The sequence below is a fragment of the Arachis ipaensis genome, chromosome B09 (genome assembly GCF_000816755.2).
Source record: "Arachis ipaensis cultivar K30076 chromosome B09, Araip1.1, whole genome shotgun sequence".
In the NCBI taxonomy this organism is placed as follows: Eukaryota; Viridiplantae; Streptophyta; class Magnoliopsida; order Fabales; family Fabaceae; genus Arachis; species Arachis ipaensis.
In genome coordinates, this window is record NC_029793.2 from 6768438 (window position 1) to 6792098 (window position 23661).

At 35.7% G+C, this 23661-nt stretch overlaps 4 protein-coding genes across 4 annotated transcripts in view; 3 read left to right on the top strand and 1 right to left on the bottom strand.

Moving 5' to 3' along the window:
• The window catches only part of LOC110266739 (protein ROOT HAIR DEFECTIVE 3-like), a 2688-nt gene extending 1767 nt beyond the window's left edge, over positions 1 to 921 (top strand). Inside the window, exons 2-3 of the mRNA XM_021111715.1 lie at positions 230 to 448; positions 833 to 921. Of these exons, the coding sequence (XP_020967374.1) occupies positions 230 to 448; positions 833 to 921 (308 nt within the window). The remainder of the gene's footprint in view (positions 1 to 229; positions 449 to 832) is intronic.
• LOC107614715 (protein ROOT HAIR DEFECTIVE 3 homolog 1-like) lies at positions 972 to 9129 on the top strand (the record flags this gene model as incomplete). The annotated part of the gene is made up of 17 exons (XM_021111716.1): positions 972 to 1097; positions 1187 to 1257; positions 2333 to 2396; positions 2485 to 2550; positions 2645 to 2692; positions 2781 to 2849; positions 2958 to 3014; positions 3346 to 3498; positions 3659 to 3715; positions 4263 to 4351; positions 4452 to 4530; positions 4726 to 4891; positions 5214 to 5311; positions 5816 to 6157; positions 6255 to 6428; positions 6718 to 6819; positions 8048 to 9129. Coding segments are annotated over 17 exons (1902 nt in total), but the record flags the coding sequence as incomplete, so codon positions are not given.
• On the bottom strand, positions 8282 to 9587 carry LOC107614714 (uncharacterized mitochondrial protein AtMg00810-like). Its single transcript, XM_016316855.1, has 2 exons — positions 8673 to 9587; positions 8282 to 8359 (listed from the first exon to the last, which is right to left on the bottom strand). Exons 1-2 carry the CDS (start codon positions 9585 to 9587, stop codon positions 8282 to 8284), a joined length of 993 nt encoding a protein of 330 aa, XP_016172341.1.
• Positions 13055 to 14644, top strand: LOC110266629. Its single transcript, XM_021111513.1, has 2 exons — positions 13055 to 13480; positions 14359 to 14644. The coding sequence occupies exons 1-2, from the start codon at positions 13172 to 13174 to the stop codon at positions 14368 to 14370; spliced, it is 321 nt and encodes a 106-aa protein (XP_020967172.1). The 5' UTR covers positions 13055 to 13171; the 3' UTR covers positions 14371 to 14644.

Below are 23661 nucleotides of genomic sequence, written 5' to 3' on the forward strand. Positions count from 1 at the left end.
CTTATTTTCAACACACCAAACATAATTTAGTATTTGTCTTTCGATTTTTATCTTTTAGTGTCAATCTTTCTTCCAAATGAAAAAAAAGGACTACTATCAAATATGAATTGTAGAAATGTCGCAAGCAATTCAGTGAGAATATATTTGTATGGATGATGTTATGGATTGAACATTTTTTTAGCAGTCTTTATCCTATTTTTTTTCATTTTCTTTGATTTTATTTTTTCAGGTGAATTGGGGGAATCTTCAACGGGGGTTGAACTCCACTCTAAGGGGACACCAGTGCAAGGTTCCGCTGCCAACCCATGTTATCCAACTCAGCTTATTGACGGAGATAATTGCAAATTATTCAAAGTTGCTGAGACTGAAAACTTTGTCAAGGAGATGGAATTAGATAAATGTGGTCAATCGTATGCTGTAGTTTCTATCATAGGTCCCCAAAGTAGCGGTATGCTTTCTTGCCTCCCTCCACAATGCCTTTTTTCTTTTTATCACTGTTTATTTATTTATCTATTTTTAAAAATGCAAGTTAGCTTAGACAAGTTTGAGGAGTGGTAGAAATCAATAGATTTTGTGATTTGTAATTATCAATTAGTCATTATTAATATTTTTAATGATGTAAAATTACTCACATTTTTTTTTGTTAAGTACCGTCCATATTTTAATAAAAGCGATGCGCTAGACTTTCTCAACAAATTTTAGTTTATTCTTTTGCTTTTGCATGTAATTTAATCTCATAACATGAGTTGAACCATTTATAATAAAGGTACATACTTTGATACTCATGCAATGCCCAATCAAATTAACTTACTGTTGTCTTCACTTTGGGCAGGAAAGAGTACACTCTTGAATCATTTGTTTTGTACAAATTTCCAAGAGATGAACGCTGATGCTGGAAGGCAAGTAATTCTTGACTTGTAATCCCCATTCCCTATATACAAAGTTATTTGTAAGTATAGACATGAACATGATGGTATTTGCTTGCTTTTAGGAATCAAACAACCAAAGGAATCTGGATTGCTCGGTGTGCAGGCATTGAGCCTTGCACACTTGTGTTGGATGTGGAAGGAACTGATGGAAAGGAGCGTGGAGAACAGGTTTTTCTTTTTTTTTAATATATAATAATAATAATTTTTAGTTATGTTATTGTGTTGTATACTTGTATCTTACCTGATTTTATATGTAGCATGATACTTCATTCGAAAGACAGAGTGCTCTTTTTGCTTTGGCGGTCTCAGACGTAGCTCTTATAAACATGTGAGATCCCTTTTTGTTTAAGGAAAAGTATATGGAACAAAAGCTTATCAGCAAAAAGTTAAACAAAATTATATTAATTTTAAATTTTTTAAATTTAAAATTTAAAAAATTTAAAATTGATTAAGTAACCTAATTAAAACCTATAAAATCCTTCATTTTCTCTCTCACATTAATCTACTCACCTCTAAAATCACACACAGACCCCTCTCTCTCATCATCAAGCCCTCTTCCCTCCCCACTGCGACTCCTCTTCTATCACCGACATCTGACTCGTTGGATTCGCCACCGTCGACAAGAGTCACTTCCTTTTCATAAACCAGATGTGACGATGAACATCTCTTGCGTCGAGAAACAGGGGCGTAGAACTGGGTCAAATCAGTGCTGATTTCATCCTTCCTCGTAGAGATTCGGATTAATTTAATAAAAAAATCTGGGTTCGGTCTTCTTCTTCAAAGGAGATTGATCAATGAAGGAAAAAGCATAGGCACCGTTAAATAACACACTGATATTCTGTTGGAGCTTTTTCTTTTATGGATAAGGATGAAAAATATATTATTTTAGATCTAAAAATATATTATTTTGGAATATTAGATATCATTTTGATGATTAAAGAGACTGTAAACTACACACTTGATCTTAGTCAAAAGGAGTCTTTGAACAATTACAGAAATATAAAAAAAACATTGATTTAATATGAAAAAAAAAACATCCTAATACTTAACAAAAGAAATATCCAGTTATATTTTAACAAAAATAATTAAATATTTATAAAATTTAAAAAAATTATGAAATTCTTAAAGAAATAGAGAGATTCATATTTGTAATACAAAAAAATTCGAAAAATATATAAAAGAACATCCATTTAGTATGAAAAAAAAACATTCTTATACTTGGCAGAAAAAACATCCATGTATATTAATTCGTAGAGATTTTGAATTCACCCAAAATATTTGGCTAATTTTTGGCTAATACCATTTTGGTTCCTAGCATTTTTTAATTTTGATAATTGATAGTATAAAAAACTTTTAGACGCTTAACCAATCATATTCTTTTTTGCCATGCAATGATTGTGAAGGTGGTGTCATGACATTGGCCGCCACACTGCAGCGAATAGGCCACTTTTGAAAACTATCTTTCGGGTATACTTTGGAAGCTTATCAGCTACAAATAACTCACTTAAATCCTGAAAAAGTAGTTGTTTATTGAATTGCATGCTCATTTTTTCAGGTCAGGATGAAATTGTTTACTCCACGTAAAATAACATTACTTTTTGTCATTCGCGATAAAACAAAGGTGTATAACAAAAGTATTGAGTTAATTTAATTTTAAAGCAACTATGCATTTTTTTTTCATTTGAAAGTTTACATGACCACCTTTCTTTTAACAGACACCATTTGAAATCTTAAAAGGGTTATTGCTAAAAGATATGGAGGAGGTAATCCAGTGATTTTACTTTCATTTAAAGTCAGTGAATTGTTATATAATTTATATTATCCTTTGTCAGTTTACTCTTTTCTCTACAGATATGGAAAGATTTTACTACATCTAAACCAGACTCCCACAATGAGGCCGCACTAAACGATTTTTTCATTGTAATTAAGATCATCACTGCTGAATTTACTAAGTGCTTCTTGTTTTTAGCATAATCTATTGGTAATTTGTATTTGGTAATAACTATTTCTACTCGGAAATAATTCCAGGTTGAGGTCGTTGCTCTTTCTAGTTATGAAGATAAGGAAGAGCAATTTAAGGAGGAGGTATGAACCGTGGGATAGCTATTTTAATTTGGTTATTACTTGCTGCATTATTAAGATGTGTGGTTGAGTGCACCTCATATTTGCATAACTACTATTCCTTCTGTTTTAATATAATTGAAAAAAAAAAGTTACACATTATGAAAAGCATAATTATATCTTAATAATATATAAAATTGTATCAGTCAAAATTACCCTTAACAAGTAAATATATGTATTCAATGTTTATTTGATCATGACGATTATTTTTTACGTGTAATTTGGCTATGAACTCATGATAATCTCATATTCGACGACAATTCTTTCCTATTTCGTTGGATTATTTTCAATGTAGGTTACGATATTGAGGCAACAAATATGCTATTCAATAGTTCAGGATAAGCCTGCTCGGGACTCAGTAGTTCCTCTCTCAGACTTTCCTTACAGTTCTCAGGAAATCTGGGAAAAGATTAAGGCAGACAAGGACCTCGACCTTCCTTCTCATAAGGTAAATCTTGCAAAATATATTAGCTCTTGAGATCAAAAGTGTTAGCAAATTTTCTTTCAAGGACTAATCTGTTAAGTCTTTATTATTTCAACAACCAAAGTGGTATATTATCTCTTGTACATTAGTAATATTAATCTGTTGTGGCTTGATCAACTTGTAGGTTATGGTTGCTACTGTTCGATGTGAAAAAATTGCCAGGGATTTAGCTGCAAAGGAGGTATGAGGAGCACTTGAAAAAAAGGAGACTCGTATTTGACTGAATTAAGTGATTGATTTTATTCAATATACAAACATACACATACATAAACATATAACTTCTATTGTTATTTAAAGATAGTAATAATTAAGTTATTCTATTACCAATATCCTTCATATATGAACCTAATTAATTCTAACTGCTAGTTAGTTCTCATGTGTTAGGAATTTGGGTATTATATGGAGTACCCAAAGTCTTAAGTAGTATGGGATATTTGATATTGTATTTAAGAAGATTGGTTATTCCTTCTTAATAACTAGCTTTTAAGGTAGCGTTTGTTTTTAGAGACTGAGGTAGGGAAACTCATTATTGTGTTTGGTGGTGAAAAATTGGAACTAAAATTTTAATGTCGGAACACAAAATTTTAGTCTTTTCAATACTTCTAAAAATTAGAAACACAAATACTGAAATTCGAAAATAAAACAAAATAATTTTTGTTATAAACTACTAATGTTATTTCTGTATTCGTAATTACTAATGCTAGGGAAGTTTCTTTCACATACATCAGGAATGGCATCAATTCAAAAAGGATATGAATTGTAGCACTACTGAATTTGTGAACAGGCTTAGTTCACAAATTGTTGCTTGTTTGTCAGAGTGAGTATAATTCATTTTTCATAACACCATAATATCGTGAAAGGTTTAGTAGCGAAGCAGATCAAAGGGATGTTGACATATTGTTTTCACATTAATCTAGGTATGATGCTGAAACCAGTTATTATGATAAAGGTCCAAGATCTACATACAAAAATCAACTTAAAGAAAAATTGCTGCAGGTACATTATTTTAATTTTCTTGCAATTATGTTAGTTCAACCTTTTCTTTTTTGTCATTGTTAAATAAGTAATGACAGGGTTATATATTAATGATTAATGAATTAAGTCACTACTTAAATTTGTGGATTGTTGGCCACTTCATTTTGTTTATATTGAAGTCCCGACGACTCATGAAATGTCTATTTGATTGGTCAGCTTTCTGAACCAGCATTGGTATCTGCATTGGAGCATATAAGATCTACAATTCTGGTCGAGTTCAAGCACACATTTAAAACTGCATTGAAACAAGGGGAGGAGTTTTATGCAGTTGCTAGTAGTTGCATTGAGCTTTGTTTGTCTAACTTCGACAAAGCCTGTCCAGGTGCACATTTTTTTTCTTTTTTAATTTCTATATCCTATGTTTCAAACTAAATATCTAACTGGTACATATCTAACGGAATTTGAAAGAGATGGAAATGTGAACTAAATATTGTGACAAATTATTAATTTGGTGCTGAGCGTAGACGACTAGCTTTGCTGCTGTTCCAATAATTATTTAAGTAGGTGTTGGAGTAACAGGGCTGATAGCTTTGACTACTGTTTGAGATGTTAAACTTTATAAATCTCTCCTAATTTAGCTTTCGAAATTGTCATGCAATTATGATCTCAAGAGAGTTGCAGAGTTAAATACATTAACCTTGCAGTTGCAGATGTTGTGATTGAAATGACAAATAAGTGCAAAATTGGAGTAAGGAGGAAATTGCAGTTGGATATTGTCTTAGTGGTTTCTTCATCTTATCAGGTATTGATCAATCATGTCCTGTGTTCTTGGAATTAGGAGTATTCAAATTTAAACCGATCTAAATTAAATTGTTTATCCAATTCAATTTAAATAAAAAACAGATTAAAACTGCATTAATTTAAATTTGATTGAATTCTATTTTTCACAAACTGCTGAATCGGATCTACTTTTCATAACCGATTAAATCCAACCCAAACCGCACAATGTCTATAATTTTATTTCTATTGTTATGTTGTCTTTGATTTTTGAATATATTATTGAGATTTGTTATGTCATGGTTATTTAAAGTTTGATATTGAAACTTATTATATATATTTAATATTCTTAATTTACAAAATTGCAACTCCAATCCAATCCAAACCATTTAAAAAATAAGTATCCAATCCAAATTGCACCACAAGTAAAATTAGTGTTCGGATCGGATGAGTTTTTGACTCAAAACCGATCCAAACCGCACCAGAACACCCCTGCTTGAAAGGTTTTCTGATGGTAGTGCCACTGCAGGAAAAACTAAGAGAAGTCTTGTCTGAATCCATTGAAAAAGAACTCTTTGGTGGAGTTATTATAGATCCTTGGAAATCAATAAGGGAAGTTCTCAGGACTGAGGTGCGACCTACTGTTTCCCAGTTATCCACTGCACTTATTGGACTTGGTATAGGTCCATATACAAGGAAGATGATTGAGAATTTAGAGGATTATGCAAGGAGTGTTGTAAAAGAAAAGGTTAGGGGTGAAGCTAAAAATGTTCAAACGCGAATGAAGATGTGTTTTGAAAGCAGGTTTGTGAACCGTCTTTACATAGGCAATGATGACATTCCAACCGCCGCAAAGTCTGCTCGCTGTTATGTATGACGCTGTTAATTTTTCATGAATCCATTTCTTTAAATGCTGAGTCCATGTTGTATTCTTATATGTTCTTAACCAAAGTCTTAATCCTATGCAGTCTTTGACATTATTATCTATTTTGGCTGCAATTCGTTTGGATGATGATGATACCGATGACATTAAGGAAATATTAGAAGCTGAATTATTGGATTCGTCATCAAGCAGTGCTAAAAGAAAAAGAAACAACGCCAAGTTTGATCCACTGTGCCTAGCTTCTGATAGTTGGGAACAGGTTCGTTTTGTTGGGGATCGATTCTATTCGATGGGATATCAAATTTTGTACTTATGCCGGTGGACAAAGTACTGTTTTAGTTTAATCCCTAACATTTTAATTTTATTTTTAAAGTTTGAAATATTCTATTTTTATACTAAACTTGAAACATATTTAGTGCTGACATATAATCTGAACAAAACATATTTTAGTTCCCAAGTGTTTTTCAAGTTTTTTGCATAGTTCTATTAGTGTGACATATTTTGCACCTTCGGTATCGATTACTTATGGTGTCATGTTTTCTACGTAGATTCCATCCTGTCGGAAACTGATTGGACCTCGGTCATGCAAAAAGGTGTGGGATCAATTCATGCATGAAACGGAGATCATTGTCTCGAAGGCACTTGAACTGGTATGTATTATATTTCATATCTTCCTTTCTAAAGTTTTCAGAGCTTTGACTTCATGTATAATAAGGGGAAAATCTGTTTAGAGAATATTAGTTTGGGGTAATCTCTGAAAATATGATTCTCCACACCATGTAATCTAATGGTTAATATCCAAGTGCCTAGTCATGACAATTATCTATGGTGCCCCATTTCGTCACTGAAGAATCATCACCATTGATATAATCCTCTTTTTTTTACTATTTTTGTAATTTCTTTTGACACTTCAACAATAGAGTTTTTGAATATGAGAGCAAGTGAGAGGGAGTATTTTGTTTTTTACTTGGAGGAAGTCAGTATGTTGAGTGTTATATGAATAAAGAGAGTAAAATTGAGTGTGAATGTTGTGTGAATAATAGAGTAAAGTTGAAATCGTGGATCGGGTCAAATGAAAAAGAAATCAACCATTTATGTTGCTTCCATTAATCGTTGCCAACCATTTTTCTATCTCCCCAAATCATCACTCACAATTTTTATTAACTCGTGTAAAACTATCAGATATGTGCATTACACGATACTATAATCATAATTCAGTATTACACCTATTTAATTATCATATTAAAAATAAAAAAGTGTTGAAACATAACCAGATATTGATGCTTGTGTTTGTTCTCATAAAGGAAAATCCATAATTTCATCTCACATATATAATATTTCCAAGTTTCAACAAGCGAATATAAATTTTAGCAGTAATAAAATAATATAATTTGTACATGAATGAACATTGATCTTTCCATAGTTTAAGATTCTTTGCGTGAGAGAGTTAAATGGACAAAAAAGAGAGTTATTGTAAATATAAATTTTAAAATATTATTTAAAAATATACCATTTAAAAGTTTCAAACATACTAAAATCATCAGATATTTTTACCAAATAAGTTACTCAGGTTTAGTTTAGTGATGCGAAAAATATATGTACAATATTTTGTTAATATATATACTTTTGGCTGCATTAGACAAATCCTAATCTTAAAGCATTATCACGCATCACACACCCACACAACACGCTCACATGTACATGGGTTCATTTTTGGGTTCAGTTTTTCTTCCATGAAACTTGAATCTGGGTGTGGTTGTTAAAGAGGTATATGATTATATGATATGCCACTCAACCATTAAATGTATATGTTGCTCCTTGACAAGAACATATTACAAATTCTTATTTTATTGACATTTTTTGTTCAATCATTTTCAGGGTAAATCCGGGTTCTCAAAATGGTCCAGAATTCGTAAAATTGCCATTATCTCTGCTGCCACTTTATTTGTAAGCGGAGGTGTTACAGCGGCGGCTATATTAGGTCCACTGGGGTTATTACCATTATTACCGCTTATCTAAAGGGCCAAGTAAGTGAAAGCCCCAAGCCTTTTAATGCAGAGAAGACTGGGAAGCCCAAAACCTAAAGCCCAAAGTCCAACGGCAAAAAAAAAGTTACGTGAGAGAGCTAGTTTTCCAAGTAACTTGAGGGTTATTAGCATTGCTCTTAATCACAAGGTCCTGGGATCGAAACTAGCACTCAGAAGAAGAAAAACAAAAGAGATACTCATAGTAGTTGAAGAAAATCTCATGTCCTAAACTGTTCAAGCTGTGATGATGGTTTGATGAACCAGAAGGGATTAAGAGAGGGAGAGAAATAAGTTCTTCTCATTGTTGGAGAGAATGAAAAATCCCCTTAGAAAATATTTGTTGAGTTATTACACCTTGTACTTTTTATGTACTCTCACTAAAAAATAATTACAATGGTAAACCTATTATTGATAAAGAAATAATCTAGGTCCCGCAAGCTAGAATTGTGTAAATCTAACAATCCTAGCTTGGAAACATTAGCAAGAAAAGGACCCGGTGGCAGAGCTTTGGTAAAAAAATCAACAAGTTGATCCTTGGAACGAACTGGCATAAGATGAATGAGACCAGACAAATGCTTTTCACGAACAATGTGGCAATCCACTTCAATGTGTTTAGTTCTTTCATGAAAGATGGGATTATTGGCAATGTGAATGGCTGACTGGTTGTCACAGAATAGAGTGATAGACTTTTGAAGCGGCAAGCCAATGAAATCCATTAAGAAAGATAACCAACTAGCTTCACAAGTGGCAACAGCAAGAGACCTATATTCAGCTTCTGCATAGGACTTGACAACTGTGGTTTGCTTTTTACTCTTCCAGCTAATGAGCGAGTTCCCAATCATGAAGCAATAACCGGAAACGGAGCGACGAGTATCGGCACAGGTAGCCCAGTCAGCATCGGCAAATCCAGTGAGATGCAGATTAGAAGTAGAGGAGAAGAAGAGACCAGTTGCAGGCCGGCCTTTTAAATATCGGAGTACACGAAAAGCAGCCTGTAGGTGAGAAGTGGTTGCACAGTCCAAAAATTGGCTCAAACGTCCCACAGCATAAGAGATATCGGGTCTAGTGTTTGTGAGGTAAAGGAGTCGGCCGATGAGTTGTCTGTAAACAGTGTTGTCTGTTAAAATGGTACCTGATTCCTTTGAGAGTTTCTGACTATAATCAAATGGAGTAGAGAGAGGCTTGCAATCTAGATAACTAAAATCTCTGAGAAGGTCCATGGTGTACTTCCGCTGATAAATGTGAATTCCAGAGTTAGAGCGTGCTACTTCCATTCCCAAGAAGTATTTGAGATCACCAAGATCCTTTATTTTGAATTTGTCATCCAAATCTTGCTTGATGGAATTGATTTCACCAATGTCATTCCCGGTTAAAGCCAAAGTTATCAACATATACTAGAATGGCAGTGAAGCTTTCAAATTGTTTCTTGATGAAGAGTGAATGATCATCAAAAAACTGCTTATAACCAGCATCCACAAGAGTCTGAGTGAGCTTAATGTTCCATTGCCTACTTGCTTGCTTAAGCCCATATAGAGATTTTTGCAATTTACAAACCAAACCTGGTTGTGACACAGCCAAACCGGGTGGTATCTTCATATAAACTTCCTTGTCCAAATCTCCATGAAGGAAGGCAATGTTGACATCTAGCTATTTCAAATGCCATTTCTTTGCCGCTGCTAATGCTAACATTACTCGTAGGGTAGTCATTTTGACAACTGGACTAAAAGTATCACCATAATCTACTCCTTGCACTTGAGTGAATCCTTTTGCAACTAGCCTCGCTTTGTGCCTTTCTATGGTGCCATCGGGATTGAATTTTACCCGAAAAACCCATTTACAACCCACAGCCTTCTTGTCTTTTGGGAGTTCAGTGAGACACCAAGTTTTGTTTTGATCTAGAGCTGTCAATTTATCTTGTATTGCCTTTCTCCAACATTCATGTTCAGCCGCTTCCTCATAAGTGCTAGGTTCTTGATTTGAGGTGATGGCTAGAGAAAGTGACTTATATTTCGGGGTTAGTTTATCATATGACAAGTGTTGTGAGATAGGATATAAAGAGTTAGAGTTGGCAACATTGCTAGAGTGAGCTGTGTGGGTTGTCATACAATGATAGTCCTTCAAATAAGCAGGCGGTTTCTTGACTCTTTCAGACTTTCTAGTAATGCAGTCATGTGTGATGTCAGAGTGTTGTGATGCAGGTGCATTATTAGTGTGTGGTGTGGTAATGGGTGTAATGGTGTGTACGGAAATTGGTGAGTGCATTAAGCTTGAGAAATGTTCATTTGAATCTATGAGTGTGGTATGTGTGGGTGATTGCAAATGATGTGTGGATGGTGTATCATATTAAAAAAGATCAATGCATTGTGGAGTACGAATGGGTACCACAGAAATGTCAGTGCTAGTGGAATATAAAAATGGAAAATGAGTTTTATAAAAAATTACATTTCTGGATATGAAAATTTCCTTTGATTTTAAATCAATAAGTCGAAAACTCTTTGTTCCTAATTTAAAACCAAGAAAAGCTGTTTTTCTGGCTCTTGGGTCTAATTTTGTTCTTGAATTTGTTAATGTGGAGGCATATGCAAGAGAACCAAATACTCTTAAATATGAAAGGTCAGGTAAGTTACCATACAAAAGCTTATAAGGACTAGCATTATCCAGGTTAGTGCTGGGCAGCCTATTAATTAGGTGAATGGCATGGGCAACTGCGTATTGCCAAAAACAATGTGGAATTCCTGATTGAAATAGCAGTGCTCTAGCAACACCTAAAATATGCTGGTGTTTTCTCTCTACAATCCCGTTTTGCTCTGGTGTTTCTACACAAGAAGTTTGGTGTAAAATTCCAGTTGATGCAAAAAAGGATTTAGAGTGAATTCTGGCCCATTGTCGGTCCTTATACACTTAACTTGTTTTTCAAAATGTACTCTGACAAAATTCACAAAATTAATAACCAATTGTGATGCTTCAGATTTGGTTTTCATAAAAAAATCCAAGTGAATTTGCTCTTACCATCCACTACAGTCAAAAAATACCTATGTCCTTCATTGGAAGGGACAGAAATAGGACCCCAGATATCCATATGAACTAAATCAAAACAATCTTTTATCTTAGTTGTACTAGGATTAAAAGATAATTTCTTTTGTTTTGCAAAATGACATGAATCACAAGGAAATTTTGAACCAATACTATCTATAAAAGGATAATACTTCTTCAGAAAAATCAATTTATGCATGGGTATGTGTCCTAATCTAAGATGTCAAATGTTGTTGTGCTCATTGTGTGAAGGTGTGGTGGGATGAGTAGTAGTCGTAGTTACCGCCAATGAAGCTTGCTTTGTTGGAAGAGGGGGAAAGTGAGAGAATTCTGGTTCTCTACTCATTGTATATAACCCTTCTATACACTCAGCAATGCCAATCATTTTTTATGTGGATCTATCTTGTATCTCACAACACTTATCATTGATTAACAGTTGACAATGTAAGTTTGAGGTTAACTTTGACACAGATATCAGTTTAAAATCAAAAGAAGGAATGTATAAAACATTTTTGAGAAACAAATTTTTAGAGAATGTGATTGTACCAATGATGGTGCTAATAGTTTTGGTTCCATTTGGCAATATCACATTGATTGGATCAATATTTTAAAAACTTGCAAAATCTTTTAAGTCAAAAGTCACATGATCTGTTGCACCGGAATCAATGACCCATAGTGCAGATTTTGGAGTGATAATACTCATAATTCTCGCATTAAAATGTAATGCAATAGTTTTACCTGGAGTGGAAGTCTGAATGGAATTAGTCAAAATTTGATTTGCATTATGAGGTTGTTGCTGCACACTTTTGTCTTTGATCAACTCTAACAAGGCAAATCTTTGCTCTGGAGTGAATCCAAATCTTGATATTCCAGTGTTCTCTTGGAGACAATTGAGCTAGAATTGTTTGTCACTAAGTATATCATCATGCCCCTCAGTAATCACGTGATTGATGGTGGTGTTATGTTGCTGTCATTGATAGAAGTGGGAGGAGTACCCATGCTTCTTGTAGCATACATCTTCTGTGTGGCCTTGCTTGTTGCAATGAGAGCAAGCCAATGTAGCTCCACGACCTCTGCAATGGGAGGATCTGTTTGCCATGTTTGCCATTTTGAGAAATCAATGAATCATAGAGTAATAGGATTCAAATCTTCTTCCTTCCAACTCGTTGATGGGAACAGCTATGTTCACTAAGAAAGAATCTTGTGAAATAGCCTCTCATCAAACTCTATTGGATGAGTTTGAAGGAAGAGATAAGAATGGGAGAAAGAAAATGTCGAAAGAAAAATTAGGGATAGAAAGAAAATGGCAAAATTGGATTGATATCAATTCACAACTTTTTTTTTTTAAATAATTTGATTCACAGCTTGGTTGCTCTCCACGCTCACCGCACCATGAAGAAAATCTCATGCCCTAAGCTGTTCAAGCTGTGATGATGGTTTGATGAACCAGAAGGGATTAAGAGAGGGAGAGAAATAAGTTCTTCTCATTGTTGGAGAGAATGAAAAATCCCCTTAGAAAATATTTGTTGAGTTATTACACCTTATATATTATGTACTTTTTATGTACTCTCACTAAAAAATAATTACAATGGTAAACCTATTGTTAATAAAGAAATAATCTAGGTAACAGTAGTACCCATTGAATAATTGATTTAAACTGTTGATCCTTCAGAATCCATGCTTGAGGCTTTGATACTATAATAGAGTTGAGAAAAAAAATAGTGTGCGAGAGATTATGACCCTCTGATTGTGTTATTATGTTTAGCCAACGGGTCGATCTACTGTACAGAGGTAACTTTGTACAGATTTACAGATATGCCATTTCCTTGTATCTCCAGCTGACACGTGTTGTTTCCCTTGTGCGGCTGGAGCAAGCTGTCAGCGTCTCAGCGAGGTGTGGGCGCTGACGGGTGGGTCGAGTGAGCCGAGGGAGTTGCATGAGATGGAACGGGTTTGTCCGTTCCGGGTTCCGTTGGTGAGAGGTTCCCGTTTTGGGCTTTATTGGGCGCTCCAAAAAAAATTTGAGGAAAATAGGATAGGCAAGTTGGGTCTTCACGTCACGCCTATCTTCTCAGCAAAGCATACCCTAGCGCCGTCTACGAAGATCGTCGTCGCTGGTCTACTCGTTGTTGCTGCTGGTGGCGCTCGGGAGCTGTCTGTGCTCGTCGTGGCCAAGCTCGCTTCGCACTTTACAAATCACGAGTTGCGTCGTCGTAGCGGGGGAGTGGTTGTGCCTCGGGCCCTGTTCCAGGTCAGTGGCGCTCTTGCCGCCGTCGGTCGTCATTTATGTTCAGTTATAATCGGTAAATTAGTAGCAATCGCAATTTCATGAGTTCAAAACAAATAGATTCGCTTATGTTATTCTAGCTTTGTTAGAATAGAAATACATAACAAGGATAGTAATTTTTTAGAGCGTAAGTGGTTTCTTGTTCTTGGTTATGTCATTGTTTATGTGTGAATAAATAATCGATGTAAAATTAGTTAAGAACTTAAGATAACCAATGTTTTGATGTTGAAGTCATTAATTCTGGGATCAAACTGTCGAAGTATTTCTTTTTTGTGCGAAAAATATGATTGAAAAGGCAAAGAATTGAAGAAATAAGAACTACAATTACAGCACGAACAACTATAAAGAATTAAAATTTTAACATGTGTATGTAGATGCTGGGTTTTGAAAGTTTTTATTGGTATGGGTACTGCTAGCAAGGTAGGCATGATAATGTATATATAGTTGTTGAGACTGCGCTTACCCTGACTGTCCATGTAGGTTTTTGTCGGCTTTTGGTATGCACTTTGATGATTCACATGTTCTCCATGGACATTGAGTTAACCCATTAGTCCCATGTATTGTATTGTCAATTGCTTGGCTCATTCAGAATGAAATGTTCTATGCTTATGTGCCTCTAAATATTAGAGCTGTTGTAGAGTTGAAGAGTTGTAACACTCTACTAAGCATGAGTATCTTCAAAGACAATAGACACATAGACATGGTAATTTCAAAATTTTGTTTTATAGAAGACAGGCCATATACGTAAATTATAATGAAGCTTGTGAATGAGTCCTTTTTTCAAGTAATTTGTGACCACAATATCTGACTGTCTGATTTTTGTTTGCGAATGTGGTTGGTAGGTCATCATCTAGTAGAGGACATGGATACACGTCGAGGCAGTGAAAAACAGTGTTGGGTTAGTGTACGAAGCCGATGGCTGTGGTTCTGAATTGGTTTTATGTTGCAGTGCATTTTTTAAAAAATGTTGGTTCTAATCTGCGCACTCCTTTGTGTCCCAGAATGACACTAGGTTTTATGTCATTTCTTTTTCATTATGTGGGAGCAATTTACCTTCTTTTGAGACTTTGATGCGTATTGTGAATCATATGAATTGTGTGAAAAAGTATTTTGAGTTGTGTTCGGCTTGGTCGGGTTGTCCTCCAATGCATTTACAGGAAATCCAAATTAGAAAATACTTCAATTACGGATATGTTCAATGCAGGTAGATACAAAAAAAATTTCTTGATGAGTTATTACTTATTACATAAATAATCATTTTTCCATATTTCATCAAGTCTTTATATATATATATATAGTTAAGTTATTTGGTTTAATTGAGAATATGATCAATCAAGCATTCTAACTACGAACTTCTGTAATAGACAATAAATCTAAAACTCAATGAAGATTTTAAATATGGATGTGATTATACAAAAAATAAACTATTTATTAGGCGTATTCATTGTAAATCTTGTATTCATTATGATGTTTAGGTATTCGTATTCAATAAACTATTTACGTTTTAATTATATATATACATTTTTATAATTTTACTCATTCATTTATTTTCTGCAAAATGTAATGATAAAAACCTAATAAATTAGTGTATTTTCTAACAGAAAGACTAATATTTTAAAAGGAGAGAATATAACTTTAATAGTGTCAACTCTATTTGATAGTTTTATAACTCCAGTAATCTATAAAAAAAAGTGGGAAAAAAAAGTGGAATACATGTTGAGTTAAGAAATTAACTAAATTAATTGATGATAACAAATATTATTTTATTGGGCAAAATAAATAATTAAATATTGATTATTTGCAATTACATTTTGCTGATTATTTAAGATTAAGTGTTGCAGGCTAAAATGAATTGTTGCAACAGCCCAACTCAAAGCAAGCTGAATCTATTCTAATGGGTCACAAAATAATAGAAGCCCAAAGGTGATGAATAGAAAGCAAACGGGCTGAATATGAAGAAAGCCAACCCAAGCCCGAGATGCTTACCTAAGTTGATCCCACCAAGCTTCTCATACAAGATTGAAGTCTTCACTCTCTCTTATTGCTTCGGTCAGCAACAAACCATTAGAAAGAGAGATGTGTTCCTCCTGCTACTTTTATCAGAGAAGAAAGAAAGAGAAAGCTTAATCATAAAGCAAAGATCTAATCACCCATCAAGTTGAGTTAGAAATTAAAAGGTGATTTATTTCCATTTGCATGCAACTTACTTTCTTCACTTCATCTCAAATCTTCTGCTTTACCATTTTTGGATAAATGGAAAAAGTGTTCTCTGATCTTCACTGCTGTGCATCTACGGTCATATATGTGTCTTGGAGACCAAGTTGTTTTTCAATGGCCAAGATCTGGGATTACCATTGAAAATGTTTGTTTCTACTGCTCTGTGTCTTCAGTCAAGCAAAAAGGAGACAGCTTGGAAATCCCTAATTTGGAATAAATAAAGAAAGAAATCTTTGTTCACAATTGTTGTACATCAATGGTCAAGATTGTTTCTTGGGGACCAAGAAGTATCTCAAGGGTTCAAATCTGGGTTCACCATTGAAAATTTTTTTTGCTTTCATGAGGCTTTCGGTCATGAAAGAAGGTCAGACTCAAACTTCCAATTTGGGGATTAACTGGGAAAAAGGTGATGTGGTGTGTGAGTGAAGCACACAGCTCGAGGGTTGACCTCGGAGAGAGAAACTCAGCAACATGCAAGGAGATAAAAGAAGATTTTCTGTTCATTCAGAGGCAAGGAGAGATAACCCAGTGTATTGAGGTTTTGTTCTGTGAAGAAGCTCTCTGAAGAAGTTCCTCTACTTGGACAGTGCTTTCTTTCAAAGAAGCATTCCGTCAAAAATGAAGAACTGAATCAGAGACATGCAAATCTGGTTTATCACATAGCAAAGAGGCTGTTAATGTAGTCAATCTCCTTCATGTTTGTTACAGATTGTAATGTACTTTTCAATGTTTATCTTTCTGTAATTTCTTGAGAGAAAAGGCATATTGAGAGAGCTCAAGTAAAAGCCATGAGTGGAAAAAGGCTGAGTGAAACACTTGAGAGAAAAGCCTAGAGTTATTTTCAGATTTCTTTAGGTATGTATGTGCCTTGTATCTTGTACCTGTGAGATATCCCTTTCTTAGTTGGGTTAGCACTAAGAGTGAATAGTTAGGTATTAGCATAGCCAATGTCAAGTTAGGTTAGAACTTGAGTGTGAAAGGATTGTGTCAATCCTGTGGAATTGGTGTATGTAATACTATTAACTATAGTGGAAATTCTTCCATTGTTGTGGAGGAGACTGGATGTAGGTTGCATAGCACAAGGCAACCGAACCAAGATATATGCTGGTGTTAGCTTTTCTCTTCTCTGCACTGTTCTATTTTCTGATATTCATGAGATAAAAATAAATTGTCTCATAAATTTCTGCTGCTGAGTTCAAACAGAATCAGAATTGAAAGTTTGTTTTAAAGAGTCATAACAGCAACTCAAAAGAAAGGCATAGATTCAACCCATTTCTCTAAGCCTACCACAACCTTCAATACAATCTTTGAAAGTTTACAAAGTCATTTAATTTATCTTAATTATTTATTACGAGATTTCCAAAAATGACTTAAAATTTTGTAACAATACCCAGAAAGAGTTTAAAGTGTTTTATACAATTTATTTAAAAAAAAAGACTGTGTCATACATCTATTATTAATTCTACTGTGCCTAATCACATATTTAAGATCGCTTAAATCACACCTACTATATTAACTTAGAAATATTTTTTGCGGTCTCATATAAATATATATATTATTCATTTGGGTGATTGTTCATTTGGGTCATATACTCTTCAATGATATATTCTTCCTAGAGATAGAGAAAATCTTAATAAGATTTAAATCGTAAAATCATTAGACTTAGTACAAATTTTGTAAAATTGATAAACTCATTTGAAATCGTAATATTGAAAGATTTTAAGAATTAAATTGAGATTTTAGTTACTACGTTATCCTACATCATGGTTTTTTTTATATCTATAATACCACTTACATCAACCAAATGCTTTTTTTTTTTTGGTTTCCCACGGTATCCCCCAACTCGGCAGGTCAAGGACTAATCCGTCGCGGTACTGAGCTCCATTTAAGGGTTTGCCGCTGGCCAATGGTTGCTGCATGCACAAGGCGGGATTCGAACCCCCGACACTTGCTTAAGCGGACTAGTGAGCTAACCACTAGACCAACCCAACTTGGTTCATCAACCAAATGCTTTATTACAACTTTTTTGGTCCGAAGCCCAATCATTGCAACAGCATACTTAGCCCCAACTATCCATTTTGAGATTCCAAAAGAAAAAAAAAAACAAACGGAGCCAATCACCGTTCCAGCTTCAGCGGCGCTGAACTGTTCTGCAGAAACTTGCAAGCTGCTCCCAGCTGCAACGCTCATGGACAACTGTCATCTTTGCCTTCTTCCTATCCAAATATCTGTAACTCACAATCTGTACGCTATAATTATCATTAGTTAACTAATGAAGTACACTGCAATTGCAGAATATATAGTATAAGTGCAGGGACAGTTAGGTAACTCTACCCTAGAAGTCGCTAGAGTTTATAATGAGACTCGGACAGATTAAATAAAAAAAAATACTAAATGAACCACATGAAAGAGAAGAACTCTAACAGCTTGGGTAGCTATGAGAGTGAACTTTGTGCTGTTCACTTACTCTCCTTCCCTTCAACCCTTGGTCATTTACCCTTAATATAGAAGAGTGAAGCTTCCAAGGTTGAATCACGTTCAACCCTCACACTGTCTTCTTTTCCATCATCAGAGACTTGCAGCAGCTTCAACAAAGAGGAGAGAGAAGACCAAATCTGTTTCATGCAACTCACCTCTTCTCTCTCATTATTTTTCTTCAAACTTCTTCAATCTTAACCATTGAGCTTGACTTTGGCCCCAAGTTTTAATATTAAGCGTTGATGAGCTTCTGACCATGGTTGACAATACCTCTTCCATGGTTGCTTCTTCTTTGCTTGAGACCTTGTGGCTTCTTTCTTGGTTCCTCGGTGTAGAACAAATGAGGGAAGATACTTCTTGTGGTGCTTGATCGAATGAGATTTGCTACTTGACTAAAACCTCTTCGTTTTTTGCTTTGTTTTGGCAACAATCTTTTTGTCTTTCTTCAAAACCTATCTTATGTAGTTTCTATTTTCTTCTTTCTTCTTCTTTGATTGAGTGACGTGACCGAAATAAAGAGAGAGGAGACAGGAGAGATGAGAGAGAGAGAATTGATGGCTTTTAGTGGAAGCTTCAAAGAAATTAAATTGAATTGAATTTGAAGTTATAGTTACCAAGAGTGAGAGTAACCGTATGAGGTTTGTTGTCTCTTAGGTTTCTTTCTTTAATTCATCATACTTCATTTTTGGGTTTGTGATTGGACTTGGCTAGGTTATGATGGACTAAAGAGAGTGTTGACTTGATTTGTTCCTTGGACCAACTTGTTTCATTTTATTTCTTGCATCATATTGCAAACATCAAAAGCTACAACAACCCAGAGTGGAAATGTGGATTTATCTATGGCAATCATGTGTTCAAACAGAGGAGGAAGACATGGCAAGCATTAGAGGAATCAAATGACTTGGAGGAGGAACCAAGCTGTCTCATAGGTGACTTTAATGACATCCTTTGTCAAGAAGAGAAGGTAGGTAAACACCCTAAGCCACTCATCCAAATAGAGGTATTCAAGAATTTAGTGAATAAAAAGAATCTCATCGATTTAGAACTGAAGGGCAACAAATTCACCTAGTTTAGCAACCCGAGAGAGGGGCTTGTGACTAGAGAACGACTTGATAGAGCTATGGTGAATTGGAAATGGAGGCAGGCCTTCAGCAATGCTAGCCTGACGGCCTTACTGGCAATTACATCAGACCACTGTCCTCTTATTCTCAACCTGAAACCGAATAGAAATGTTCCAAGGCAATTCAAATATGAGGCATACTGGGATGACAAGAAGGAATGTAAAGAAGTGGTATCAAAAGGATGGAGAACTGAAGACCAAGAAGGAGGATATTGGAGCACTTTCGTTAATAAAAGAAGCAATTGTATTAAAGAACTCAAGGAATGGAATAAGAGATGCTTTAAGAGAGCGGACAAGGAAATTATGAAATGGCAACTCAAGATTCGACACCTTCAAAATCTTTCCCACAATCAGAGACAACAACAACTAATTGAGGAGGCCAAGAAAAAAAAATCAAAGAACTATGGAAACAGGAAGAGAAGTATTGGGCTCAAAGAGCAAGAGTCAAATGGCTCAAATGGGGAGATCGAAACACAGCCTTCTTTCATGCCACTACCTTACAGAGGAGAGACAAGAATCGCATAGAAAGATTGAGAAATACCGAGGGGAGATGGACGCAAGATCAAAACGAGGTTACAAGGCTCATAGAGGACCACTACACCAAGTTGTTTACCTCCAATGATAGCACCAATATGACCGAGTGCACTAAGGATATTCCCAAAAGAGTGACTGAGGAAATGAACGAAAAGCTACTGGAAGAAGTCTCAAAGGAGGAAATCAAAAGTGCAGCGTTTAGTATGGATGGGGCCAGAGCACCAGGTCTGGATGGTCTAAATGGTCAATTCTACCAAAAGCATTGGAATATCATTCAGGAAGATGTTTGTGTAGTGGTTAAGAATTTTTTTGAGGAGGGCTATCTCCCTAAGGAAATTAATGAAACTCAGGTAGTTCTTATTCCAAAGACCAAACAAGCAGAGACATTGAATCAGCTGAGGCCCATAAGCTGTTGCAACTACATCTACAAAATTATAGCCAAGGTGATGGTGGCCAGGTTAAGAGGGATCATCCACAGGTTAACAAGCAAAGGAAAAAAAGCATCTTAAGACTTAGCCATCAAGCTCGACATGAACAAAGCATACGATAGGATGGAGTGGAGTTTCATGGAAAAGATCCTCAAGAGGTTCGGGTTTCACCAAAAGTGGATCAAGCTCGCCATGGAATGCATCAAAAGTGTGACATACAAGATAAAGATTAATGGCACTTTGTCAAAAGAAATAGTTCCACAAAGAGGCTTAAGACTGGGAGACCCTCTTTCCCCTTACCTTTTTATTATTGCATTTGAGGTTTTTACAATCTTGATGGATAATGCTTTAAATAAAAAACAGATTTCAGGAATTAAATTAGCTCCTACTGCACCAACCATAACACATTTATTGTTTGCTGATGATTGCATCATCTTTTCAGGAGCTAAAGAGGATGAGATTTACCAATTGATTCAAATCATTAACCTATACACCTCGGCTTCCGGTCAAGTGATCAACCTGGAAAAATCTGGAATAACCTTTGGCAACCAAATTCCAATACAAACTAGAGTCAATATAGAAGAAATCTTGAACATTCCATCTTGGGACAACCCAGGTAAATATTTAGGGCTCCCGGCTCAATGGGAAAGAGCAAAAAGCAAGTCCTTATAATGAATCATGGAGAAAGTGAAAGAAAAGATTGAAGGGTGGAAGGAAAGTCTTTTAAACCAAGCTGGAAAGGAGGTCCTAATCAAAGCAGTTATACAAGCGATACCAACTAGGCCATGAGCATTCTCAGATTTTCGAAATCGTTTTGCAATAAATTAAATGCTAAAGTGGCGAAGTTCTGGTGGAGGAACCAAGGAAAAGAAAGAGGAGTGCATTGGAAAGCTTGGCCAAAATTATGTAGGAGAAAAAAAAGAGGGAGGCTTGGGGTTCAAGGAATTTCATCATCAAAACACTGCTCAGCTGGCGAAACAAGCATGGAGAATAATAAAAAATCTGGAAGCCACTTGGGTGCAAATACTTAAAGCCATATACTTTCCAAATTGCGAATTTTGGGAAGCGCATAAGCACCAGAATAGATCTTGGGTGTGGAATAGCATATTGCAGGGAAGAGATCTATTAGGAAATAAAGGAAAATGGAGCTTAGGTAGAGGAAGCAAAGTCAGAGTCTGGGGTGACAATTGGATTCATAGTATCAACAAACCCCTTAAAAAAGGATGCAATGACAACCAAAAAGTGGAAGAGTTTATCACCAACTTAAGATCATGGGACAAAGCGAAAATTCATATGAGTTTTCCCCCGATTGTGGCAAATATGATAGTTCAGACTCCAGTCAGCAAAACCTCAGATTCAGATAAGCTTATTTGGCCGTACAGGAAGGATGGAGAATATTCAACAAAAACAGGGTACTATGCGGCAAAACAAGAAGAGGAAGAAGAAAAACCCAAAGACAACCCCTCAACAAGCAACTCAATGGAGGAACTATGGCAAGGGATATAGAATATGAAGGTTCCTTAGAAAATTAAAATGTTTCTCTGGAAGGCTGCACATAATCTAATACCGGTAAGGGCAAACTTAAAGAAAAAAAAGATTACTAATTCTAATATTTGCACAATTTGCTTGCAGGAAGAAGAGACCAACGAACATGCCCTGTTTTTATGCGACTGGACAAGAACAGTGTGGTTTGGTTCTCAGTCACAGTGCATTCCCTCGAAGGAGAACGTCAAATCTATAGGGGACTGGCTCCAGCAGATGTACAAAAATGGTAAGACGGCAAACAGGGCAGAATCGACTCAAAATTGGAGCAGAATTGGCATCATTTTATGGTCAATATGGAAGGCGAGAAATATGCAAGTCTACAACTACATAGAACCTAACCCAGAACTAGTCATAAACCAAGCAAGGAAACTAGAACAAGAGTACAGTAGCCATACAGAGGAAGTCAACAAAAAAATAATGGAACCAAGCACAAGAAGCAAAGTACCTGTTAAATGGAGACCTCCACCACAAGGCTGGCTCAAGTTGAATACAGATGCGGCCTTCTCAAACGTAACCAAAACAGGTGCAGCAGCTGCAGTGATCAGAGACCACCAAGGGAACGTGCTAGGAGGAACAGTCAACAATATCACAACTCGATCAACGCTGTCAGCAGAAGCACAAGCGATTAGAAAAGCTATAATCCTTGCCAACAACCTAGGACTTCAAAAGGTTACCATTGAATTAGACAATCAAGTGCTAGTTCAAACTCTCAAATAGGAAGTACAATTTGGGAGGTAGACCCAATAATCTAGGACATCAGAACAATCCAAAGAAAAATGTCAAATTGCGGTTTTACTTGGACGCCTCGTGACGGAAACAAGCTGGCGTACACATTGGCACAGTTACATCACCAGAACCAGCTTCTCAATTCATGGACTACTAATCCCCAAGCGCAGGTAGCAGACATCATCAAAAAAGAGAGGTCGGGGATCCCCCACTTTAGTCCCGTCCAATCCTTTTGAGTGCAACCCAGCGATGGGATCAGAAGCCACAGACCAGAGTTGGAAACAGAGTTCTCCAGTCGCATCTTTCTGTAATCAAGGAGGGAACTCGCAGCCATGAGCTTGTAATGCTCATACGTGGGTTTAGATTGTCATTGGAACCTGAGAACCCTTGTACCTAACCAAAGCAATGCATCACTTTCGGAATTGCCTCCTTCTCCCTGACAGGTGAGCCATCTCCTTCATCATGCACAACAGTAGCCAAAGCAGCAACACCCATCTCCTTTCATCATCGCCGGAACAACAATGATTCACCATTGGTACCATTTCAGAATCAGCTATAGAGAGAGAGTGAAAGAATTTGGAGAGTGAGTGTAGTTGATGCGGGAGGCACATTAAAAATTGAATGGAATTGGGCATAGTGAACGGGGGGCACAATTTGAAAATGATCGAAGCTAACAGGGAGGCATAATTGTTTTAGGGAGAGTGGGTTTGGGTCGGCATTGGGTTTGGTTCCTCTTTGGTGTGGTCAGGTTGCCCGGTTCTCACCAAGTCCCAAAAGAAAAAAAAAACCAAATATATTATTCAAACAATTGATTAATGGCGTATAATGTTTATTTATCACAAAATTAGTTTTCCAAATATTATTAAAATAAATTGAAAGAATTAGTAGAAAAAACTTCTCTTTGATGATTCACGAATTGCTCCCCTTTTTCTTGATCAGCATGCTCCTTCTTAATGCGTGCTTTGATTTTTCTTATTAGAACAAAAGATGACCTAATTTAAAAAAATTTCAAAAAATGGAACCTTTGAACAGAGCAAGATTTTAGTAAGTAAACGCACATAGAGCCAATTAAGAATAGAGCTGAATGTTCCCAAATA